The 17544-nt window shown below is 38.1% G+C and overlaps 1 protein-coding gene across 1 annotated transcript in view; it reads left to right on the top strand.

Annotated features, from left to right (window-relative positions):
• The window catches only part of LOC142098449 (uncharacterized), a 50810-nt gene extending 33568 nt beyond the window's left edge, over positions 1–17242 (top strand). The window contains exons 13-18 of the mRNA XM_075181295.1: positions 685–981; positions 1822–2169; positions 2305–2616; positions 6662–7009; positions 10440–10550; positions 16939–17242. Coding sequence (XP_075037396.1) covers positions 685–981; positions 1822–2169; positions 2305–2616; positions 6662–7009; positions 10440–10550; positions 16939–16979 — 1457 coding nt within the window. The 3' untranslated portion in view covers positions 16980–17242. The remainder of the gene's footprint in view (positions 1–684; positions 982–1821; positions 2170–2304; positions 2617–6661; positions 7010–10439; positions 10551–16938) is intronic.
• Positions 17243–17544: the final 302 nt, after the last annotated feature.

Genomic DNA, 17544 nt, shown 5'->3' with positions numbered 1-17544 from the left:
ATAATTAAAAATAAAAAACAGATATACTTACTTACATCTGTATTCTTCAACTGAGGATCCAGTCTTGTAAGCTTTTAATCTTAAAGGCTTGATTCCCAAAAATATAAAACCCTGTCAGATGCTGAAAACTATGTTCCTCTATGGAGGAACAACCGCTGCATAATGAAATATGAAACACGCAAGGTCTATTTATAACCTAGGGGCTTTCGCACTGACAGCATTGCGAGAAAATCACACTGTGGACATTTTTAAGCTGTCTCCAGAAAGGAAATATGGTCGCATCCTGAATAGTGAATCTTTTGTTTAAATAAATATTCAGTCAGGAAGCATAGGAAATAGGTGAAACAGTGGTTTCTGAGCTAAATATGTCACTACAGTAACAGTATTATCTATATATTTCTCCTGAGATATTTAACAATGGCCACATTAACAAAAATATTAGTTTGCTGTAGTAAAGCTGTTATTTGTCTTTCAATTTCATGATAGCTGTTCTTTACGTTTTGTATGAGAAGCCATTTATATCCTTCTATGAGAATACAAACTCAAGAGCTTCACATCTACATGTATGAAAAGAATATTCCATAAACTTTGTTTCTGTATAAATAGCAAATATCACTGTGTACGCTTTGATGTATTACAATACGTGTATTTTTACCCTCATCCATATTAACTCTTTTCTTATAGCAAATCCAGTCCCGGATGATGTAAGAACATCTCTGTGTAACTCTGGGGATGTGTTGTGCTCTCTGGACCTACACAATGTTTATCCCAAACAACTTACACTCAAGTGGACCACAGGCCAAACTCAGCTGCCATCCACAGAGGAATGGAAGGAAAATACTGATAATATATATACTGTATACAGTCAGTGTACAGTCCCAGGACATCTATTTATGGATCCCAGCACTGAAGTGTGTGTGACCTGGAAACACAAATCTCTGGATAAACCAGAATCAAGAGTCCTGTCTGGGAGAGACCTCGGTAAGAGCAAGAAATGTCCTTTTCTGGATATTCATTCACCCTCCCGATCTGTATTATGTACACCAGTCTGCTGACCACATGTGACCGGTGTATTACCTGTAAATACTCAGTAGTGTGTTTTACTTCCGTGTTACGGATATGTACCCGGAATAGAATGAACAGAGGTGAACAGAATAGAGATGAACAACAGGTTTAGTGCAATAGCTGCAGTTACACATATGTTATTGGTTAAAAATTATTGGAGTCGGATAAAACGTGGTTCTACTTTGTAATACATTACCAATTTGCCTATAAAGAATTCACTTTCCCCCAGATCAAATAACTATCAGAATACATATTGTCCGCGATTTGCTCATCACTAATCATTAGTTCCAATAATGTTTCCAACTGTATTTGTCAGAAAGGATACTTCGTGAGAAAAATACTTTTTAAAAATTACCCATTATTTGTCACCTATGAAATTAGTTTGGGCAACTCAGAAAACATCCTATAATCAAACACATATTGTATTTCACATATTAAAATATAAAACATACATAAATATCAAAAGACCTTAGTAATAGGGTCTCCTTCTAAAGCTAATTACTCTCCAGAAAAAGATATAATAACTTGGCCTAATTAAAAGAAACCATTCGGATTAATGTGTGGCTTTCTCAGGGTTATGGATAACATATCATACACTGGAGTATATATCAGCCGATATGGGCTAATAGTTGTAATAGATGCTGATTATAAAGTGGGTAAAGCTGCAGGTATTTGTACAGCCAATTCTTACATACTTACACATCTTTCTGTACTTCAAAATTTATCATGTATAATCCTTACTTTATTTATATGAAGGTTGTGCATGGAGTCCAGAAATTGAGGCAGTCCCCATACCTCATGTAATAATGGGGAAACAGACTACTCTCCAGTACAACATCTCCAGGTATTTCCCCGATGCTCTGAGTGTGAGCTGGTATAAGAAGGAGGAAGGAGGCCAGAGATCTAATCCTATATCTGATTGTGAGACCTATAAGATGTCAGTCACCAAGTCCCAGAGACAGCCTGATAACACATACTGCTGTACAGCCAGTCTGGTGATCACTCCATCACTGAGAGACCGAGGATCAGAGATCATCTGCAGAGTGGAACATCCCAGCCTGGAGAAACCAATAGAGAGAAGTTCAGGACCATTACTAGTGATGGGTGAGTGGACTAGGAAGGTACATTTTATGGGAATTAATTTAATAAAACACTCAGTAATTGGCCATTTTCAAACGTATCATATGAAAATAATATAGTCTTTTATTCATGTTGCTAAACTTTTCATTTTTTTTCCAGCTAAACCAAGTATTAGAAAATCTATAAAACAAACTTTGGACAAAGAAGAGGCAAAATACTCTCTGATTCTGGAGACCTTCTCTCCCAAAGATATCCACGTTCAGTGGTGTTATGGGTCAGGAGAACAACTAACACAAACCTGTTCATCTAAGGAAAAATATAAATCAAATCTAGATAAAACATTTAGTGTTACAAGTGAGTGTGCACTTCCTGAGAATCTCTTAAACATCCCGGACCTCAGAGTACGTGTGACTTGGACCCATGAGTCCATGGATGATCCTGGGTGCTGTGAGCTTTCTATAAGAGATAAAGGTAAGGATTCTATCTTCCTATTTCTATGGAATTATTGTGGCAGTATAAGTAACCAACTATGTTGACTGATTACTGGTGAATAGCTTTGTTATAATGATTATGACTCTACCTGTAGGCCGGTAGCAATCTTTATTGTATTTTAAGTGTTTTAACAATTGACATTTTGTAATTTCTGCACAATATGCTATACATGTATGTTACTTTTCTTCTTTATATATACTAGCTTCTCTTTGTAATGAATAATTGTAATTACTATTCTGACTCAATAACCAGCTGTAAGTGTAAGGCTCCTGAGACAGTTCTGTGTACTGTCTGTATTGAACCAGTACTTACACCAAGAAATGTTGTCAGACGGTGGCAACTCAACTAAAGAGGCACGTATGAAGAATCCAGATAAAATGGTTTATTTCTAGCTGATATTCTTGTAATTATGCACAAATAGTAGGTGAAAAGATGATAATTTGCCAGAACTCAACAGGAAACAACTGAAGACTAAAATGGCAGATACACAATGCACTAGAGATAAAAAGAAGGAACAGCTAATGACACCAGAACCTAGCTACAGGGAATCAGGAGGGACAAATCTAACAAGATGCAAGGCTTTGCAATATTAACACGACAGTAACTTAACAGCATATGAAACACATATATATCGTGGGACATGACAGTTACTAATTTATAGAACAGAAGTTTTTTGCAGGAACGTACCTGAAGCTATGCACAATTACAGCCACCCTCATGTAATTTGCATTAGGATGTTCTCTATATGACATATTTTCTTATATAACTTGTTACACACATTAAAATATAATTACATGCCACTGCTGCAGCCTAGAACCTCATACTGAATGTAGAGTACAATGCTGGGTTTACGGACAACAGAGTGCAGAGTAAGGCTGGGTACACACTACAAGAAAATTCTAACGATGCAATTTTACCAATGACAGGAAACAAAAAAGTCCCGATTAGCATGCCGATTCATGTGTACGCACTATACACGATTACCTTCAGATCTGTGCCCTTCATCTGTCATAAGCATCAGCTGCAAATTATGGTCTCCTCTCTGCCTATTTCATCTCTAAACTCTTTAGCCCTGACCAGCTTGCTTCAAAGATTTAGCTAGGAAGGAAGCTGCATTGGACTCGGGCTCACATTTGACAGCTGTGTGGTCTTCTGCAAGTGATCTCTCCTACCTATCGAGATATTCGAATATAGAAGACAGCTTTGTTGTTTACATTTTGACAGCTGATTCTAAGTAGTTGTGGTACATACTAACGGGAGCTGTAAAGCTTGAAAGGGTTAACAATATCACAATGCTGATAGCCCATACCCTTACTAGGTTTGTACTGAAATTCTGCTCAAATGGGGTCAGGATGTTAAAATAATCTCTAAGAGGGTTATATTGTCTCATTTTATACTAATAAACTTTTTTATTTATGTTTTTTTAAAACCACTTTTAAAATCCCATGTAGCAACAAATAACGGATTAAGTACACCCCGTTTCGTTTAAAATATTTTTTTGTATACTGAACTGAGCGCATGTGTAATGCACAGAATCAATGCTTTTTTGTAAGAAAAAAGGTGCCGGAACTCACATCACATAGTCAATCACTGTACACACACCCACACACGTCAGTTGTGTAACGAAACATAACGGCCGCTGCCGTCAGTAAGCTCTCAGCGCCTGACCACACGATCAATCACAAGCTGAGCAGCACCACAAGCAACACAACCAGCGCGGAGGAAGTACGCATGCATCGGACTCGACGCACAAGCAGCCTGCATGCACCTGTGTAATGATTTACCGCCGACCTGCTACACTCGACAGGGCGATTCAAGTCCACGTGGACCAAACATCAAATGTTCAAAACTTTTAAAACTTGGAAAATCCATCGAAAAAAGGTGCCGTAACTCAGTTCCGGTGAGTTCTATGACGAAAAAAGCACTGCACACAATACTGTGCCTTTTGCTGTCATGTAGAGTGTGAGCAACTGTAGAGGGATGGTTAACAGTGCTGCCTTACACTTACAGAAACATCACACATAAATGAAATTTAGGGTTCCAAGAATCCTCATATCTTAATAGTGAACTTGCAAAATAAAGTGCAAGCTCCATGCACTAGTCTGCCATAGTGCCAGTATAGTGGGTGGTGAGTGTGCACTAGTGCGCATTTGTACTTTTGGGGTCCTAATACAAAATAATTGAAACCACTCTGTGAAAAGGGGCATATTTGGAGTCCATGCTGGAGAGGTCTTATTTGTGACATTAAATAAATTGGGATATTTGCGAAATTAAATAAATGGAGATTCGTTAGTGCTTTCTGTAGCAATTCCTCCGTTGCCTCTCAGCTAAGTATAATCCATATTCAATCTAACTACTTATTATTATTAGCCTGCTGGCCTCTTATTCTATCTCTACTCCTATTAGTTAGTCAGTGTCCGTAATATTAATATAATAAACACACCCTGCTCATAAAAGGCCTAATAGCACACTTATTCATATTTGTTTTACACACATATTTGTGTTACCATATTAGCTTTGTCGGTATTGGTAGACACTGTAGATTGATCCAAGATGGGGTATGATGCATTCAGTGACATATGTATGAAACAACAGGGCTACTGGCATTAATAAGCACAAATGATGGTCCATTGTGTTAATCCATGGAGCATTCAGATTACTAGTATGGAGCCTGGAAGAAAGTCTTCTGTTAAAGCAAATTATTCTATGTGTTACTGAGTATTTTTCTTTCTGTGGATGAAATGAATAGGCATCATTTTTTATCAACCTAAATATGTAGTTATTAATGAATGAGATAAGCAATATCACTATAGTAACTGTGTCAGCAATTAATTTGTTCCTTGTACCTTTTGCCATATATCTTTAATTTCCTGAGACACTTCCAGGATTTACAGATTTGTCTCTGGAAATGTCACTATTTTTTCTGCATGTTAGATATAATTATTTCCATTTATTCTTCTGGGCTTTATATGTTAATATAAATTGAAGAAGAAAATGTTAAATTCAGAACAATACCTTTTAAGCACATTCAGTGTACATGAGATAATGGGGATTGTAGTGCTCAAAGGTTCACCAAAACCAGTATCTCACGTGATGTGCTTAGATGCACCGACTCAGCAGCAAATTATCCATGGAAACAATGTTGAAATGCTGGAAACTATTGTTATGATATAGATATGGAGGTGGTTGTAATGAGGATATAGATATGGATGTTGGTTTATTGATGATATAGATATGGATGTTGGTTTGTTGATGATATATGTATGGATGTTGGTTTATTGATGATATAGATATGGATGTTGGTTTATTGATTAAATAGATATGGAGGTTGGTTTATTGATGATATAGATATGGAGGTGGGTTTATTGATGATATAAATAAGGAGGTGGGTTTATTGATGATATAGATATGGATGTTGGTTTGTTGATGATATAGGTATGGATGTTGGTTTATTGATGATATAGATATGGATGTTGGTTTATTGATTAAATAGATATGGAGGTTGGTTTATTGATGATATAGATATGGAGGTGGGTTTATTGATGATATAGATATGGATGTTGGTTTGTTGATGATATAGGTATGGATGTTGGTTTATTGATGATATAGATATGGATGTTGGTTTATTGATTAAATAGATATGGAGGTTGGTTTATCGATGATATAGATATGGAGGTGGGTTTATTGATGATATAAATAAGGAGGTGGGTTTATTGAAGATTTAGGTACAGATTTAGGTTTATTAATGATATAGATATGGAGGTGGGTTTTATGATGATATAGATATGGGGTGGTTTTATTGATATAGATATGAGGGTGTGTTTATTGACTATATAGATATGAGAGTGGGCTTATTGATGATATAGATATCAGGGTGTGTTTATTGATTATATAGATATGGAGGTAGGTTTATTGATGATATAGAAATGGAGGTGGGTTTATTAATGATACAGATATGGAGGTGGATTTTGTGATGATATAGATATGGAGGTGGGTTTACTGATGTTTTATTCATTTCCTGTAGATTACTCCTGGTGCCCGGAAATGGTGATTTCAGTTCCAAGACTAAGGATAAATGAAGAAGCCTCACTGCAATGTACAATCTCAAATTACTTCCCAAATGCTTCATCTGTGATGTGGCTCAGAAAGGACAGAAACACTGGTGAAACATGTTATATACCTTCCAATGAGATGTACAAAGTTTCTAATAATGATTTAGGCAGACAGACTGATAACACATACTCATGTACGTCATGTCTGAGTTTCATCCCCACTCTGGAAACAGAAGATGGTGCTGAATTCATATGCCGAGTGGAACATCCTAGCCTGGTACAGCCAATGGAGAGGAGCACAGGAGCTCTGCAAATATCTGGTGAGTATCAAGTGCTCCAAAATAAGTTGAGATTGTTTTACAGCTTTAAACATGTCCAGGAGCATTTATATTAGAGTTTAATTTTGAATTTTCTACCTTATAATAAATATTGTTTAATAGGCTCATCTATGCCCACTCATATATTTTAAAAGATTTTAGATTTATATTCATCATATAAGTGTTCAGTTTTATAGCAGTGAACAGACTCATCATGAACCTTAGAGCAGCGGCGAACAGAGCCACTGCTACTATGTAAAGTTTAGGGATGGAGCCCAACTACTGTCAGCCAGAGAAGTGATCCAGGAAACCAGTTGCATCTGTTGCCTGATTTTTGTGCCTTGCACCATAGTCCAACACTTCTTCAGTCTTATATCCCCCCAAAATGCACAGGATTGGTTGTGGGCAGGAAGTGGGCAGAGGGCATGTTCCTATGCACATATATGAGTTATAAGTTATTCTGGACAGATGCTCTGATAAGCAGCTCCTGCCATAGATCGCCTAGCTAAACCACTATTTCCAAGTCTACAGGTCCTGAACTCAAGTCCTGTGGAGTGAAGTTGTGGCTTTCTTAAAGGGGGCATAACACAGACCTGGGGGTAAATGTATCAAGGTCCGATTTTGATAGCGTGTTAAAATCGCGGCAAATCGCGTGTGTTAACCCACGATTTTAGTTCCAAACTCAGCAAATGTATCAAGCTGCAATTTTTACCCTGAACTTCAAAATTGCTGGTCATCTCCGGCGATTTGCAGCGATGTCAAACACTCCCGTGTTTGGCAAACTCTCCTGTGTTGTAGCAGCGTGTTGTAAACACATCACTGTTACCCTGGCCTGTCATACAGCTGCCAGAGCTCCGGCAGCGGTAAAAACTGTAAAGAATAGATGAAAGTATAAAAAAAAAAAGTGTGGGGTCCCCCCTCTATTCTTGCTTAACCCTAGTGCTGCCTGACTACTGCTGGTTCCGTGAAAATCTGGGAAAAAATTTGCATGGGGTCCCCCCCGATTTTCACTTAAATAGCACTAGGCAAACCAGCCGGGGTTGGAGGCACTATAGCAGGGGGGACACGCAGCAGAGGTCCCCCTGCCATAATGACTAACCAACCCCAGGCTGTTCAGCGCTGGGCTGGATTTCCTAGGGAGTGGGGTCCGCCGAAAAAAATGAGCCCCCCCCTAGAAACACCCAGGCCAGTACTGATAGCACTAGGGCTCTTCCTACCCCCGTGGGCTGTGGGTAGTAGGGTAATACCGGCGAAAAAGACTGGAAAAAATGAATGGACGCCGTTTTGTTTTGTGGAACTACAAGTCCCAGCCAGCCAGGTTGCCCAAAATAGTGTGGCCATGCTGCTGCTTGTATAACTACAAGCACCAACATGCCCTGACATCCATGGCTGGCTGGGACCTATAGTTCCACAAAATAAAATGTTTAAAAAACCACCACACCCTCGTATAAACCACTAACATTTAATAAAAATAAAAAACCCACAATAAACACAGTAAGCACCCTCATTTACACCATATATTTTTATCAAAAAAATAATAAATTCCCTGATACTCACCGATGAAGTTTTCTTTCTTTTGTCAGCAGCTTTCAATCCAAAAATGGCTGTCACAGATGTCCCAAATAAATTTGTATCCAACAGTCCTGGCTTGCCCCAGTCCCCAAGTTATTTATACTTCCAAATGTCCAGGCTTGTAATCTCTTCAATTCTTCACCCAGGAGGAGGCCATTGTTGATAGAAGTCTTCAGTTCTTCGGCCAGGGGGGCCCCATATTTGTACATCCCACGAATCTTTGTTCTTGCTTGTAGAAAAATAAAAAAAAGCAGGTGCCGAATGCAAAAGTTCACTATTTGATGGGAAAACTTGGACGAAGTGAGGGCGTTTCTTGCTAACTGTAGTAGGAAACAAAAAATTTTTGGAGGTACAAGAACATTTAAATGAGATATATGTGTGTAAAAGGCGTATTTACAGGGGCGTTCAAATAGCTACTGCTTATATGAAAAATTTCTGCACCCACAGAAAAAGATAAATTGTTACTATTCAATGGCTTTGGAGTCATTTCAACTCATTTTTACACTGACATACAGCTACTGTTTCTCTGAATGCAGTGATTTTTTTTTTTACACTAATACTTAAACATGTAATTTATAAAAATTGGGTCTAGGACATGGCTGTAAATGTCTTTAGTTCCATAGATTGAAGTGTTAGCATTACCTTTATATCTAAACACTGGTCATGACCCTGTTATCAGCACAAATCACCATAAATCCACATGTACAATGTAGTTGTCTGATCACAGCTCAGCATATGTTAAAACCCAAAGTGTCTATAATAATGTGCAGTGTATTTCCAGTACATTAGGTTGTAACTTGCATTAAGCTGTGAATGGGAGAGTGTCATAGGGATCATTGTGTTGTGTTGCCTACAGATAAGAGTCCTGTAGTCGTGGCTCTGATGTGTCCAAGTCGTATAATTGGATGAACGAAAGTATATTGGTTAATAGTGTTTTACCGTGTGATTGCGATCAGTATGCACGTAACATGTGGCATGGCGCGATCGCACGATAAAATACGCAGGCACACACTCGCACTCTCACATTCATTTATTTATATATATTTCATATTTATAAGGGTTCCATTCCACAGTGATTTATGAGCAGATTGTATTTAGTTTATAGTTATATATATATATATATATATTAAGGTTATATGTACACTTTAGTGATATTTAAGGTTCAGGTTACAGGAATCATGTTTAGTGTCATTTTAATCTCCTATTCATCCACAGTTGTCCGGTTCATTCGCTGAAGGGATCGCACATTGCATATTCTAGTTAGCGATGTTAGGGAATAAATGTTTAAAATGTTACTGACTGTGTATTGTGAATAGACTAGCTTAAACTGGTTTCTGTGCAGGAGAATCATCTGGAATGTTTACCCTTACCCTTGGAGGGGGTTGTTTGAACTAACCTATGACCTGTTTACACTGGACCCTCCTGAAGCCTGGACCTATAGAAGCAAGCCACATCATCTGTATTGTTTTCTCTGTAACACTGAGTGTATATATACAAGCTCCCTGGGACCAGCTGCAGTCATTCTCTGGCCACAGTATTCTGGAGTGAAGTACTGTTGCTGGTACCAGCGAAGCGCAGCTAGCGCAGGCGAGCGCAGCGGTATGTATGTATCTTTTGGTATCTGCTGTACTGTATTATAATTACGTATTGAACTGCTAAAACTTTTGCATCTGCTAAATAAATTGTTTGTGCTTTAGAAACACAAGAAATCGCTTAGACAATGCTTATTGGAAAACTATAGAATTACTTTAATAGATGTAAGCGGAGGTCTCAATATAGACAGTGATTGGTGTAAATGTCCTAGTTGTACGTTGAGATGAGAAAGTCTGCACTCTATTAACTTATCTCCAAAATGGTTTAGTTCTTGCAGAACCATACCAGGAATATCCACTTCAGCATCTTGGACATATTTTCACTGATTATCAGAATCCCCCTTTACCATACGTTGCTGCTGATGGGAATGATATCTGCGGTAAGTTTTCAAAATGAGCAACAGAAATGCACAGAAGAATCCGCCATTCAAAATCTGTGTATTTCATGGTATAATTCTTTTTTATCATGTGCAAGAGGGAAAATATGCAGTGGCCAGACACCCATGGTTGCAGGGAGTTCAGCCACTACGGGACTCACAGGTTGCCCCAAGCCCCCGCAGGAGTCACCCGCACCCCTGGAGCCCGCACTCCATTTCATCCCTGACAGTTCTGCTCTGTGTATTGTAAAGGAGACTGGGGTCTTCTGAGCGAAGGCCAGGCATGCACAGTGGAAACATTCGCTGGCTGCGCATGCTCAAAAGAGGCCCCATCTCTACTCTTTTCATAGTAGAGGTGGGAGTCCATTAGGATACAGTGGCACCGCCACGCCCCTATCTAACCTTTGCAATGGGGCCCGGGGATGCAGAGTTCTGCCACTGACTATATGCATGGTTGGAGGTGAGCTGGGTAGAGCAAACCACTTTTATTAAACGTACATTGATTATATGAGCTCTTAAAATATACATATCACAATCCCTAAATCGGGACAATATATGAGTGCAAAACTGTCATACTGCAGCATAAATTATATTTTTTTTTCTGTTGTTACATCATGTTTTCTTATTAGAATTAACTAAGGGGTGATCCAAACTTAAACATAGACAGGAGTTTAATATTACATTTTTATGGGACTGAAAAGTAACCAACAATATTACTGTCCCTGTTGCTCACTTCTCATATCCATCTCTGTGTTTCTCTTCACATGTCAGGAAAATATCCCATTAAATAATTATGTCCACACAGATATGGATGCAGATTAGTTTATATTATGAATTTGTAAATATATTTTATTATTGTGTATATCTTGACTTGTAGCATCATTGTATTCTGCTCTGTGTAGATGAAGTTATCGTTTAGGGCATAGCAATGTAGCACCTCACTGCCCGGAAGGGATCCATTTATAATGAGCCAACTTAATCTAACTAATGCCAAGGGGTAAATTTATCAAGATGCAGGTTTGAAAAAGTATAGATGTTGCCTATAGCAATCAGATTCTAGCTGTCATTTTGTAGAATGTACTAAATAAATGATAACTATAATCTGATTGGTTGCTATAGGCAACAGCTCTACTTTTTCAAACCCGCAGCTTGATAAATTTACCCCCAAGAAGTACAGATAATCAAATGGTTACAAAAATGACTCTCTGGGATAGACTGAGAGATCAAGTTAGGACAATGTCTGCTCTATCTACATATTATTACAGTGTATATAATGTTTCCTGTTTGTCTGCAACATAGTTTTTAAATAGCTAATCATTATATGAGAAAGTTCTTCAACCCAATCCAGTTCCAGATAAATGGTAAATATCCAATAGCTGTGGAATCTTGTTTCTACATTGAGATGTTTCTGTTGCTATAAATACAGTGAAACATTTTTTAAATATAATACTTAAACATATTGTTTAGTTGTTTCTTCTTATATGACATCACTGGTCATAGGAGTGCTACCATTGGCAAAGCTCCTTAAAACTGCTTGTAAAAGGCAGCTGTCTGTTCACAGCTCAGCACGTGTTAAAGTCCTATGTGCGTTTTATACTTTGTGGAGACTTTCCAGCACATTAGGCAAACTCTGTACCGGGTGACATGTGGACGGCCGTTAGATATAACTGCATATTAATTCAGCTCTATGCCTTAACTCCCACATAGTCTTATTCACATAAATATAAAGCATAAGGAGATACGTGACGCAGTAGCTATGAGGACTGTCATCCATTAAAATCAATGTTTTTTTGAGGATCTGCCGGGCTAGTATCTATGTACAGGTGTCGGTCTAACTGAGTTCAACTGCTTTTGCTGTACTCATCTGTGTTTGGTTGTTGGAAACACAGAGTCACATTGTCAGTGTCACAACCATGTGTTCAAGCGGCAGCACAGAGTGCCCAAGGTCGACATGCTCTTCTCTTCTTGCTTTTTAGAATGCATATATACGGCTGATGAAAGCGTAGAATATGCAAATGTTGTGTGTATGTGTAAGTGTATGTGTTTTTAATCAATGCAGATGGAGCATTACTTTATTTGTACACGGCCTAACATACATTAAGTTGTGCACAAAAAAGCTAACGCAGTCAAATAAACAAGATATAATAATGATTTATTTACTTTAATACATTTTATTAAAGTTTTCAAATATAAGTAATGGGGTACAGAAAACAGAAGGGAGTGCTAAAGGGAATATAACAAGGGGAGGGGGGGTTTGCTCAAAAAGGTGGGGACACTTCAAACAATCACAATAAACCTCTTAACCTCACTACATTATCCTATTACCACCCGTTACAAAATTTCACACAAGACAACTACCCCCTGACCAACATTGTTGTGTGACAGGATCATTTAGCTTATGAGTCACTTTTACCTTTGCAGTCTGGCCGAAATGCAAAATGTAGACTTAACCTCATGTATCAAACTCCCATTGTCCCATAGATTGTAAGCTTGCGAGCACCTCTTTGTCTGTTTTACCCAGTTTGTTTATTAGTTTACTATGTTTGTCCCCAATTGTAAAGTGCTACGGAATATGTTGGCGCTATATAAATAAATGAAGATGATGATGGAACATAAAAAATGTGTATAAAACAAAGGTGAGAATATATAATTTACCACCAATAGATAACCAAGTCACACAAACAAGTTGCAAACGGCAGCAAACATTTAAGGTTGAGCAGGTTCAATTAAATAAAAAACTGGTGGATCAGAGGAAGGTCCAGGGCTAAGTTGGGCCAAGATGTCCCCTTATGTGAGATAATCATACCATTTAAACCATATAACAAGCAGTGCACAAGCAGAGAAGGAATGAAGCATGTCAGTCATCTCCATGCCGGAGAATAATGATTTATTAATAAATGCATAAGTCAAATTTAAAAAAATAATAATTACATCGCCTCTGCATCGTTTGTTTTCCTTTTAAGAATCAATTGAACTGATTTTCCTTAGGGGTGTGCACCGGCCACTTTTGGTGTCTCGTGTTTTGTGTTTTGGGTCCGGATTTTCTTGATGTTTTGGGTTTGGAATTGTTTCGCAAAACACCTGACGAAAGGTTTTGGCTCGGATCTAAGGTTTTGGATTCGGATTTATTTTGAAAAAAGCATAAAAAGTGTTAAAATCAAGTTTTTTGCTTTATTTTCCCTCCTACGCTATTATTAACCTCAATAACATTCAATAACAATCATTTCCACTAATTTCCAGTCTATTATGAACACCTCACACCTCACAATATTGTTTTTAGTCCAAAACGTTTCACCGAGGTAGCTTTCTGGACTGCATAGTGGAGTGGCACCGGTACCCAATTTGGTACCGGGGCCACAATATAATTAAAAAAACCTTCAACTGGTCTCAATTCCACAAAACAGATGGCGGACACCGGATGGACGTCCAAAAAACCAACATACATGTTAACTGTTACGGTCTTCAACCACATTTGCACTGAGGGAACTTTGGCGTACTAATCTAAACATAGTTGGTCCCCACAATATAAAAAAACTCAATTGATCTGAATTCCACCAAACAAGTATCTTGACTGCGTAGTGGAGTGGCCCCGGTACCCAATTTGGTACCGGAGCCACAATATAATTAAAAAAAACTTCAACTGGTCTCAATTAAACAAAACAGATGGCGGACACCGGATGGACGTCTAAAACCAACATAGCTGTTAACTGTTAAGGGCGCACTTCCTCTTTTTTGTGACTGCACAAACAATTAACCTAGTAATATAAATGGCAGTTATTTTTTTTTTTAATTATAGAAAGAAAAAGTTAGTAATAGAATTGGCAGTTATTATTTTTTTTAATATAGAAAGAAAGAAGGTAGTAATAGAAATGGCAGTTATTGAAATCCCCACGACAGTCTAAGTGGGGTGAGCCACAGAGAGATTATTTCCCTCAGTTTCTCTAACAGGTTGTCAGCATTGTGCCTCTTCTTAAAACCTGTGATACATAACTACACACACTCGGCAAAGCCTTTACAAATTATCTGTGGCACAGGAGAGTACCACTGGACTGAAGTTAAATAGCAGTACCTATTATTTTTTGGTAGAGCAACAGTGAATGAGCGTAGTTTGACTTTTAACTAGCAGTACCTAATAGATTTTAAATAATTTTTTTATATTTTTTTCCAATTATTTTTGGATAAGTTTTTAATAATTTTTTTCGATTTTTTTTTTTATTATTTTTTTATAAGTTTTTTTATAATTTTTTTTTTTTGGAACTTTGGGATAACTTTCAAATAACAATGCCCTTAGCAGAACAGAGCACAGGACAGAACGTAGCAATAGAAATGGCAGTTTCTCTTTTTTGGTACTGCACAAATAGTGATTATTTGGATTTCTATAATTAGTAATAAACTATTATTACTAATAAATAATTAACAATGAATTGTCTGCATCAGATCCCCTCTCCACTAGGAGTAAAATAGAAAACTATTCAGCCGTTATATACTCTAGAATATAAATAGAAATTGAGAAAGGCAATTTGGTATCTGTCTGCATCATAATCATCAACATCCTCCTCAGCGCCAGCTACATCAATATCCTCCTCCCGGTGTACAACATTGACAAGTTCATTAGCCAAATCTGTAACTGGACTGTGGCTGATCCTTCCAGCATATGCAGAGGGCGTGTTGCAAATGCTGGATGGAGTCACCTCTTCCCGTACAGTGATGGGAAGGTCAGGCTTCGCAACCACCAACACCCTTGGATTCGCCTTGGGGATTTGTGATAATTTCTCTTTAGAAGGCAGAGTTGTTTGCTGTGTTGTTGCTGACAGCATAACTCTCTTAAATTTTTTGTATGGTGGGGGGAGGGCTTAGATCCTTGGTTGAAGCTGAACCACTAGTCATGAACACGGGCAGGGGCCTAAGCCGTTCCTTGCCACTACGTGTCGTAAATGGCATATTGCCCACTTTACGTTTCTCCTCAGATGATTTCAACTTTCTCTTTTTGCTACTTTTTGAGAACTTGGGCTTATTGGATTTTACATGCCCTATACTAGGAGATTGGGCATCGGGCTTGGCAGCCGATGTTGATTGCATTTCATCATCTATGTCATGACTAGTGGCAGCAGCTTCAGCATTAGGAGGAAGTGGGTCTTGATCTTTCCCTACTTTATCCTCCAAATTTTTGTTCTCCATTATATGTAGCACAAGATACCGCAGAATGTGTTAACTTTGTAATATTGCAGTACCAATGGACTTATACTGCATAATGTGTGAACTTGGTAATATTGCAGTACCAATGGACTTATACTGCAGGATTGGTTTTGGATATTTTGTTTTAATTTCTTTTTTTTTAAATTATTTTTTTGTAATTTTTTTTATAACTTTTTTTTTTTTTTTTATAACTTGGGAATAATGGGGAAATAACTATGCCCTTAGAAGGACAGAGCACAGGACACAGCACCACTGGACTGAACAGGACACAGCACAGGACCCAGCAGCACCACTGAACTCAGAAGGACACAGCACAGGACACAGCACCACTGGAGACTGAGCAGAACACAGCACAGCACAGCACAGCACAGCACAGCACAGCACAGCACAGAACAGCACAGCACAGCACAGCACAGCACAGCACGAGATCTACCAGGACAGAGGACCACCTAACACACCCTCCCTCTACCCTGATCAATGCCCGAGTGAAGATGGCGGCGACTAGCGGGGAATTTATAGGATCCGAGTATCGCGAGATCCGACAGCGGGATTATGACTCAGAGCCTCGTTTTCAGTTTTTCAATTGGCGCCAATACCCGGATCTGGCTCGGATCCGCAACGTCGGAAGAGCTCGGATTTCAGAAATCCGAGTGCGCTCATCTCTAATTTTCCTGCAGCAGTCCTTATGGAAATGACAATTAAGTGACACGAAAAGATGGCTGTGGCTTAATATAATGTATCTGCAACACTAATATTTTCATTGCAGTGAGCTGGAGAGGTCAATCCAAAATCAGCCAGAAGGGGTTACTTCTCAGTGTTGATAGTCATCATTATCACCAACATCCAGCATCCGCGAGACATATGCTTCCTTCCTATGTCCATGTCTAACAATTACATAAACATGTACTTACTGTACTTGGTCTATGTTTGCCTGTCCCTTCCCTCCCCATGCCACCTCTCTAATTGTACGGTGTCATACATTGGAGATACAGAAAAATCTTGATAAACACATATGCATACTATTAGGGTGCACATACACAGCACAAAAATGTGTATCATGCACACATAAAAACAGACATTTCCCAACTCTAAACAAATCCCAGTCTGTTATTACTAATGTTATGGATAATCTGCACTGTAAAAAGCAAGGACCCTGACAATACACACATTTTAATCCTGTTCTCTGTATCTATAGGACCACTAGATTCCAAAGAAGAAGATCTGGATGCCAGTTAAATCTTCAAAAGACCAACAGTCATCTTGTGAAATAACCTAATACTGCCGGCTGTACAGTAAATCTGTGAAATGTGAAACATTCTGGAAGTTCCCTTTAGTATCTTCTCCAATATATTTTATATTTATTCATTTTTAACATAGAGTCCTTACTTGGTCTCCACAATTCAAAGAGCAAGTCTTATGCCATTTCACGTGTCTCACCATGAACTTCTCTTTAAAACAATATCTTATACTACCAACTTATAAGATTGTCATTGAAATTAAAAAATATTTATTACACAATTTTCTGATTGCTTTATTGTAATAAAATCATATTCTTAACTTGTATGCAACAGTAAAGAAATTACATATTGACATACAGACATTGTTATGTTCTCTTATTTAAAAACAGTTGAGTATTTCCCTTTATGTTATGCCATTTATTGTTTAAAAAAATAGTTTATAATAAAAAAAATTCTGACTGCATTTCTGTATGTTTCCAAATTGTCTTCCTTTCTCATATTAACATATGTGGAATATTCAGTTCTGACCAGGACAAGGGATAGGCAGAGCAATCAGCTGTCTT

The sequence above is a fragment of the Mixophyes fleayi genome, chromosome 7 (assembly GCF_038048845.1).
Source record: "Mixophyes fleayi isolate aMixFle1 chromosome 7, aMixFle1.hap1, whole genome shotgun sequence".
Classification (NCBI taxonomy): domain Eukaryota; kingdom Metazoa; phylum Chordata; class Amphibia; order Anura; family Limnodynastidae; genus Mixophyes; species Mixophyes fleayi.
This window is presented reverse-complemented; position numbering and strand designations above follow the sequence as displayed.